A 9,413-nucleotide genomic window follows, 5' to 3' on the forward strand; every position below is an offset into this window, starting at 1 on the left:
ATGAGTTTGGTTCTCATGTGTAAGAACCTAAAAATGAACAAAACATTTATGTGTTTACAAATGTCATTAAACAATTTATAATAAAAAAAACTAACACTCGCACTGGTGCGCAGATCAAGCTTTAGTTGTTTTAAATCTACATTAGGGAGTTTAGTCTTAGGTAGCTAGTCTACCAAACTTAGTTAAACCTCATGCTCTTGCTTGTCTTTCCTGTTGTAATCACGCTCTTTAGACAAACCTTCATCACGGTTTTGTCTCTCATATGTTTATATGAAATATTGGAATAAAACTTTATCTTTCAAACTGTTACGCATTCTTTTCTGGTTGTTTATCGTTTAATTTTTATCTAATCAATACTGTAAAAATTTTGTATTACAAATTTTGATTTTATTGACTTTCGACTCTCACAAAATCAGACGCTACTTTGTAACAGTATGTATCATAATATGTGAAGACGAGGCTTGCAGATCTTCTGACTTCCCTGTCCGGAATCTCTTGAATGCTTTTTCCTCCCTATCATTTGGGTGCGTCAAGATCTGATTACAACATGAAAACTTCATATAAGTAAGTAGCTGATTTTATGTGGCTCCTTCAGCTAAACAATTGATATGTGGCAACAAAAAACTGTTTTTTACATGTTTTGTTTAAATCGATGAAATCGAAACAAATTTTCCACATCACTTTTTTTACGACCTCGGGGGTTACAAAACAATATGGATATTTAACTTCAATGATTGATTATGCTCCTAAAATTTTGTCGACTTCTGTCATTGACAACTTTTGCTCGCTCTAGGACAAGTTTCCGCCGTTTAGAATGTTGTATCGATGTTTACTTCATGTGTTATGTTCTATTTTGTGGGTAATTATGATGTTTCAGGCCGGCTGGCACCTGATAGTTTGACTAGTGTAGATTCTTGTTGTAATCTAACCAATTGTATCTCTTACTTAAGTAAATGCCATATCCTATTTATCCATTTAACCTGCTTTGTGATGTAATCATTGTATGATTCTCGATCTTGGTAAGTAGTATAAGATAATCAGGCCAAGATGATATTTATTATGACTGCAGTGGAGTATTTATACATTGTACAAACTAGGGTATATACTGTATTCTGTAGTATTTACACAATGGTCCTTATGACTATCTATATTGTCGTATACGCCCCCTCAAGATGGTGGAGCTTTAGTAACACCAATCTTGTTGCAGATTCTCTGAAATGGCGCTCGGGCTAGAGGTTTGGTGAGTCCATCCGCAAGTTGATCATGTGTGGAGACATGTGATACACGCAGCATTCCATGTTGAATCTGCCCCCAGACGAAATGGTAATCGAGTGCAATGTGTTTCATCCGCGAATGAAAGACTAGGTTTTGACAAAGATAAGAAGCACTAATGTTGTCACAGAATATGGTCGGAGCTGCTGGTAAGACAACGCCTAGTTCCGTGAGAAGAAAACAGATCCATCGTATATCAGCTGAGGTATTTTCCACTGCTCTGTATTCGGCCTTTGTTGATGACCTTGCAATGCCTTTTTGCTTCCGTGACGACCATGATATTGGATGCGAGGCTAGATAGATGATGTGGCCATTGGTAGAGACGTCGTCGTCGGAGTCTCCAGCTCAATCAGCATCTGAAAATCCATGTAGGGGCGAGTGAGCTTGTTTACGGAGGAAGATGCCATGGCTTAGCGTACCAGAGAGATATTAGAGAAGACGCTTGATGGCAAGCCATTGATCGGTTGTAGGCTGGTGCATGAACTGTGAGAGTCTATTGATGGCGTATGAGATGTCAAGTCTGGTTAAAGAGAGGCATTGAGGCATATGGCCTTAGCCAAGGATAATAGAGGCAACCAAAAAGTACGTAGTTGGGTGTAGTTCGGTGTGGTCTGGAAAGTTTCTGAAATGGGGGTTCGTTGGAGAGGACTGGAGCTGTGAGATCATTGTTAAGGAAGACTGCAGTGGAGAAGGCTTGAGGCCAGAATGTCAAAGGCATATTTGATGTCGAGAGAAGTGCCAATCCAGTTTCAACGATATGGTGATGTTTTCTCTTGGATAAGCCGTGGTGTTCAGGGGTGTGAGGTGATGCGGTCAGATGAGAAATTTCGTGGGATGATAGGTATGATCGGAGTGCGATGAACTCCCCTCCATTGTCTGAATATAGGTTTTGTATTTCTGTGTTGAAGCGGTTTTCCACAAGTGGTTTGAACTGGATAAAAATGCCTTTTACTTGAGATAGTTGTCATAGGAAAGAGCCAAGTGTATCAGATAAAATGAACAACAAGAACAAGGTAGTATTTGTTATGGTGAAGATATTGGGGATTGCCACACATCTATGAATAAATATTGGAGTGGTTTGGAAGATGTATTGGAACTTTGTTGAAAGGCAATTTATGAGTTTTATTCAAAAGATATTCACTGCAAGGATAAACACAAGAAGAAGTAGTGTTTAGGCAAGGTAAGGAAAACTTTGAAACAACAAATTTGAGAGTAGACAATGAGGAGTGGCTTAGCCGGTTGTGCCATCTGCTCAGCGTGGCTTTGGTATTGGGATAGGTTGCATAGGCTGATGGGCTAAGGTTTGGCTTGGGCCACTCGTACAAGTCACCCTTCGTTTGACCTTGAAGCAGCCGAGCCCCCGAGCTGAGATTCTTCACCTGAAAATGAGCAGGAAAGAATTCAACGGACACCTTGTCAGCATTGCAAATACGGTATACATATATCAATTTTTTTTTATTAAGAGCAGGAACACACAAGACATTATCTAATTTCAGAATTTTTGATAACGTAAGGATAAACATAGAACACGTGTGTATGATCGACATTGTTGATCCGTCTGCGATTGCTACCTCTTCTCCACCATTGTATGGATGATGGAGTGCTAGATTATTGAGATCCGACGTTAGGTGATGTGCAGCACCGCTATCGATGAGCCAAGGTGTCATGTTGTACGGAGTATTCACAACGTAGTTGGCTCTCGGTTGCCATGGTAGAGCCTGAGGTGCATACGGATGCTGAGGCGCATATGGCTGCTGAGGGGCTTGTTGTCCTTCGGACGTGTGTATTTAGTGCATCGTCGAGCACTATGACCATAGATGCCACATATTTGACAACGCCCTTGGTAACTACGTGGGGCGTTGGACTGTGAGGTTTGTTGAGATGGCGAGCTGAACTGCTGCTGTTGCCATGCTTGATTTCCACGGTATCCTCCACGGCGTGAGTTGTTGGACTTGTTGTTGAATCCTCTTTAGTTAGTGTAGTGTGCAGTAATCGGAGCATGTGTAACTGTTGTGACTGCAGACTGGAGTTTAGTTTCCTGGATAATGAGTTTCTTGTGAAGCTCCGCAAGCGATTGTGCAGTGTCTCTGCTCTCAATCTGATCCACCATCGTTTTGTATTCATCAGGAAGACCACCGAGTACTTTTTTCAACTTGATCTTCAAGATCCATTGGTTTTCCTGGGATTGCAAGTTGGTCAAACTTTGTGGTAAGGCCTTGGAAGTACTCGTTGATTGACTTGTTTCCTTTACTCCAGTTGTCTATTTGTTGTCGCACTTGCTTGATATGGCCTTTTGTATGTTTGGCGTAGGTCGATGAGAGGGTTGTCCAGATCTCAGCTGATGTCGTCGTTGCCGAGAGGATGGGTTGGATCGTGGTGGTCATGGCGCCAAGAAGTCCATTGTAAATCAATTTGTCTTGGCGTTTCCACAAGTTGAACGCCGGATTAGGAAACACACTTGCGTCAGTGGTGATGGTTGAAGGAGGAACAATTGTAGATCGATCAATGTAGCCGGCGAGATCATAACCATCAAGCAAAGCATGAACTTAATTGACGGTTCCACATGATGAAATTAGATGATGTGAGTTTAGTTATATTAGTCATGTTAACATTGAGTAACGTCGGAGTTGCAGAGGCCTGGATTGTCTCGTTAGTGAATGCTGGTGCTTGAGAGAAACTCGACATCGCGATAAAGAAGAAGAGAATTTGAAAAAAATTTAGATGGCGACTTGTTTTTAGGTTTAAGGCTGCTCTGATACCATATAAGATAATCAGGCCAAGATGATCTTTATTATGACTGCAGTAGAATATTTATACATTGTACAGACTAGGGTATATACTGTATTCTGTATTATTTACACAATGGTCCTTATGACTATCTATATTGCCTTATAAGTAGATACCTTCTTTATCGTATATAAACATGAACGCTCTATTTATGGAACGACAAATAAATAAATATAAACATTTACCATGTTTCTGATTCTCAATATTTCATGAGCTCTTCCACAACTAAACAATGCTACCTATTGAACCATATAGTCAAAATCTTCCAGAGCTGCATTCCCCCTTTCAAAGTGCAACCCTCCATGGCATATACCTTGGAAGATTATCCTTCTTAGAAAATAAGTAGATATTACACGTGAAACTTCGACATATGCACTCATAGTTCAAGAAAGTGTTCATGAAGAGATGATTATACTTTATTTTAATTACAAATTTCCCTCTTCCCTCAAAAGAGAAACACTCAACAAAGGAAAAGAAGAAGTATCTAAATCAGTTGAACTATATGAATAATATCGTGGTTCATGACACACACTTTATCTAAATCAAATGATAAAAACATGATATATTGATTATCTTACATGATTAAAGAAAGGGGACCTAGTGTAAATGCACTGTGACTGTGGGCACATGCTCTAAGCCGGCTATGATTGTGACTTAATGACTATTGTGGCTGTCTTGCTTGACTCCTGTCATGAACCGTTTGTTGTTTTGACCAACATGAACATTTCTCTACCCGGTTGATATACGAATCATTCCCTTCAGTCTTCTTTAGGAAACAGAAAGTGAATTTTCCGAGGGTTATAATGCATATAACAAACACGCCTATAAACAGAAGCCGGAAACTGTCTACACCAAGTTGTCTAGAGGTAACATATGGATTTGGATCTGGACTGGTGACTGGGTCTGGACAACTTTCTTCTTTCTTCTTGAACCACGCATGCTGAAGTTCCATGGCTTTTGGTGACTCTGCTACTTTCAAGATAGCCCTTGAAACACCTGCAAAAAAAAAAGAGTTTCGATCTCACCATTTAATGAATTTTCACTGTAGTAATAGTCTTGGAAACTTACGAAGCCAAATCCTTCAACATTCAGAGGTTCTTCAACCATTTTATAGTTGTTGCAATATTGTCCGAGAAAGAGTCTCAAGTAAGGTGTTTCCAAGAAAGCTGCAGAGATTCCACCATTTTCTGGTCCATTTCTGAGAAATTCATCGCTTTCTTCTGGCGTATCAAAGGGCACAAGGGTAGATGACGAGAAACCTGCTTCTTTAAGCTTTCCGAAGATGAACGATGTTCTCTGATAACCCACTCTTTCTCCTCTCTCAAGCAAGCTACGCATGCTAGTTATGGTTCGATTAAGTTTTTGTGTGGTCAGAGCCGGTCTTGACAATTATATGGCTAGAAGCAGCATATAAAAATGTGGCCTATACATATTACCTGATTTTAATTATTTTTTAAAAAACTATAAAGGGGCATCAAACCCTCAACATGTTATAAATATAGCAACCGCTCAAACAATAAAGCTAATAAGACTTGTTGTAAAAATGTGGCCGGTAAAATACATAATCTCCTGGAGGCCGGAAGCACACGCTTCTCTCGCTTCCGTCAAGGGCCGGCTCTGTGTGTGGTTAAAAGTGAGGCTAAACTGGCTGTGTAACTTTGAGTCAACACGAGAAGGATGAAGTACCATGTGATAACCAAGATCCTCGCTCCAAAGGTGAACACCCTTTCTCCTGAAAACAGCAACTCGCTAGTAAGCATCAATCAAGGTAATATGCACACGTCAAGATTTTGTACGATATATGCCATATTCTGCTAAATTCGGCATGGGGAAGTTTTATGTTTACCACTTCCATGGCACCACTTTTCATTTTTACCACCATTAAAATGACATTTTCAAAAATAACTTGTTATCTATATATATAATAAATCATTATTTAAATAAAAAAATAATAAAAAAAAATTTATGTTTTCGATTTTTTTTTTTATTTTTTATCAAAAATTTTTTTTGAAAATCGGAAACTATGTTTGAAACTATTTAAAAAAAAATTAAAATTTTAAAGTATTTTTTATATATATATTAGAATCCTACATTTCATATTCAAAAAACTCTACCCCACCCCTTAACTCTAAATCCTATGTCTATATTAGTTAAACCTATGGGTATAAGTGTCTTATATCCTTCATTAAAAATGAGAATAAAAGTAATTAGTGTAAACATGAAAAGCGGTACTATGAATGTGGTATTTGTGGCAATTTTCCATTCTGCATATGGATGCGAATACACTAGCATATTGATAATGTATTTGGATATACATCAACAACATCTAGCAAATATAAATATTTGAGATTCCAGAAACTATAGAGTTTTGAATGCAACATTTGCATCACAAAATCCAAAAGACTTAAATACCCTTCAATATAAACATAAAAATAGCTAGTTTATATTAATTATTATTTTTAGAATATTTTTAAAATAGTAAAATTATGTTTACCTATAACCATAAGATTATTTTTTTGCAAAAATTCTGAAATTGATTTTTTCAGTTAAAAGTGTAAAATCAGTTTTCCCACCAAAATCACAAAACTACATTTCGCGTAAACAAAAATAATTGATCTTCCCGCCAAACCGCATAACAGATCTTTCCGCCAAAACCATATAATCACATTTTCCCGTAAAACCGCAAACATGTTTCCACCAAAACCACAAAATCACAGTTTGTAGTCAAAACGAGAAAAACGCAAAATTGAGTTTCTCACCAAGACTCCAAAACCGTGTTTTCCTGCCGAAAATACAAAATCGTATTTTTCACCAAAACCACTATCAAAACTATAAAATACATTTTCTTACCAAAACCGTAAAATTTCATTTTTTCTACCAAAACCTCAAAATTAAATTATCCCCCAAAATCGCAAAATTATGTTTTCCGAAAAATTATAAAATAATGTTTTGCCGCAAAAAATGTAAAATAATATTTTCCCACCAAAACGGCAAAACTGAATTTTGCATTAAAAACGGAAAATTGTGTTTTCCACCAAATCTCAAAATAATGTTTTTTCGTCAAAATCACAAAATCAAGTTTTTTACTGAAACAGTAAAATTACCTTTTCACCGAAACCACAAAATTAATTTTTCTCACCAAAACTGCGAAATTCGTTTTCCGCCAAACAAAAAAATCGTCTTTTCACCAAATCTGTAAATTGTGTTTTTTCGCCAAAACCGAAAAATTAAGCTTCCGCTAAAAATATAATTAGTTCATTATTGATAATAAAATCATAAATTTTTAGTTTTTAACTATTAATTAGTATTCAAATGTTGTTATAATTTTTTTTTTTTAAAGCTTAGCATCTATAAAAATGAACAACATTTTGATACAATATCAAGATATTGTATTCAGATGCTACATCTAAATGTTGCATTAAATACAAAAAAACAAACATGTCAATAGGAAGGAAAGATTGATTACTTGGAGCAAAAACCATGGTAGAGAAAGCAAACCAGAATATGGTACTAGCTTGGTATCTTTTCGGTCCTTGAAAGTCAGGATTAACCCTATGCTCAACAACCCAAACAGTAAAGCCAATAAAGAAGAAAAAGACAAAGGAAGTAACCCATAGTTTCCATGACAAAGGTTTCAAGAAGCTGAAGTGATCTCTATTCACTAGGTCATCCATTGGTACAATCAATCCCACACCTGATTTAATGAAAGGGAGTGTAAAATCGACATAGGAGGACCTGTTTGCCAGTATTGTTGTATCTCCCACAACCGCATCATATCTCTACAATAGAGAGAAGAAGGAAGAGTCACTAAGATATTTTTTGTAACTGCCCTTTTAAGGGAAGATTATATAATAATCTTACTCACCTCAAGGTACACTTGGTGGACCAAGTCGTTGTAATTGCCGGCTGCTTCACCATTGCCTTTCTCAAAAGGTATGAACTCATAGGAGACGTCATAAGGCATTGCTCGAATCACAGCCTCAAAGAATTCTATGCAGAAACCTGTGACTACCGTTGAATTGGTGATAGGATTTCTTGTGACCTTCACAAGATCAGTGTAACCGGTTCTCTTTGGAACTCCTATGCGCAACTTCTTCCCATTAGTCGGAATCTCCCATCCTTTGGGAGCAGAATCAGCCTCTCCAGGCCATATAATGTATTTAAGATAATATTTCCAAGTAGATAAAGCTTCCACACTTTGAGGTTCTTGGTCTATTTTCTTGACAAGACCATTTTCCTCTGTCCAGAATCCTATTGACCTTTCTCCCGTTCCGACCACATTAATAATCTCAAACACTGATGGTTGAAGTTGTCCATTCATAAAACGGAAATCTCCTGCAAGTCCTTTGAATTGAACTCTTGATAGTGTCTGGAGAAGCTTTGGACCTAATTGTGATGAACCAAGAGCTTCAAGTTCAGAAATATTCACCGACGTTGACAACAAGCCTTGTCTGAAACTCAGGACGAGAAGAATAAAAATCGGAAAGAGACAAATTGACACATAGCATGGCAACCTCCGAGTTTGTAGTCCCGACATCAGTTACGGCACCCACATTGACTTCGGTTCTTCTGTGGTTCTGTCCTCTACCAAGTTCCATAAAAAACACAGAAAAGAAGAAGAAGAAGAAGAAGAAGAAGAAGACGAAAAATGTGTTTAACTTTGAAGTATGAGACGTGATGAATAATGATTGATCTGTGTACCTTTCTATGTATAGTAAAAGTTTTGTGTTGACTTTTTTTCTTCAAATTCACATCTAGACTAAGTCCTAATAAGCAATCAAATATAATAACTGATAAGAGATAAGAATCAAATACAATTTCAAAGTCCGGCCAATTCTAAGACAAATAATTCCTTACTGAGTAGGATTCTAGTTTTGTAGGAGACGACTTAGCATTCTATATTGTATTAAAATAAGTTAATTTATTGATCTTACAGAAAAAAATAAGCAAGTAGTATAGAAGTAAGACAGTATAATTCCATGTACATACTTTATTGTCTAATGATTTATTTGAATTAAAACAGATCATTCCTTTGAATTCAACCTTCTTTTTTTGTAGAATTTTAAATTAAGTAAACCCATCTATTATAACGTAATAATTAAAACAATATTATACTATTATATATGTTTTCAAACAACACAATAATTAATCTAGAGTCCAAACAATATAAAATATTAGGTCTCGTCTTTTTAATAACTTTTTCTAGATTTTCTTTCAAATTATTTATTAAATCAAATAATTGACAAAAACATTCAAATAATTTATGAAAAAATATTTTTAAATATGACTTACTTTTCAGGTTTAGATACTACGAAATAATTTCAATCGATATCAAATCAATTCAACCAATAGAT

The 9,413-nt window shown here is 36.5% G+C and overlaps 1 protein-coding gene across 1 annotated transcript; it reads right to left on the reverse strand.

Moving 5' to 3' along the window:
* Window positions 1-4,666: 4,666 nt before the first annotated feature.
* On the reverse strand, window positions 4,667-8,701 carry LOC106320441 (glutamate receptor 2.2-like). The gene is made up of 5 exons (XM_013758807.1): window positions 7,925-8,701; window positions 7,526-7,838; window positions 5,692-5,791; window positions 5,124-5,434; window positions 4,667-5,079 (listed from the first exon to the last, which is right to left on the reverse strand). Exons 1-5 carry the CDS (start codon window positions 8,594-8,596, stop codon window positions 4,721-4,723), a joined length of 1,755 nt encoding a protein of 584 aa, XP_013614261.1. The 5' UTR covers window positions 8,597-8,701; the 3' UTR covers window positions 4,667-4,720.
* Between the last annotated feature and the right edge of the window lie 712 nt (window positions 8,702-9,413).

This window comes from Brassica oleracea, unplaced genomic scaffold (assembly GCF_000695525.1).
Source record: "Brassica oleracea var. oleracea cultivar TO1000 unplaced genomic scaffold, BOL UnpScaffold00924, whole genome shotgun sequence".
NCBI lineage: Eukaryota > Viridiplantae > Streptophyta > Magnoliopsida > Brassicales > Brassicaceae > Brassica > Brassica oleracea.

Bases quoted from the DNA above. Each gene is read 5' to 3' on its own strand.
- LOC106320441 (XM_013758807.1), bottom strand. From the start codon at position 8,596: ATGTCGGGACTACAAACTCGGAGGTTGCCATGCTATGTGTCAATTTGT. The intron at 5,792-7,525 runs GTAATCAATCTT...TGCTGTTTTCAG, and splicing joins TACCATGGTTTTTGCTCCAA to GAGAAAGGGTGTTCACCTTT. The intron at 5,435-5,691 runs TTTAACCACACA...GTCAAGACCGGC, and splicing joins ACAGCCAGTTTAGCCTCACT to TCTGACCACACAAAAACTTA.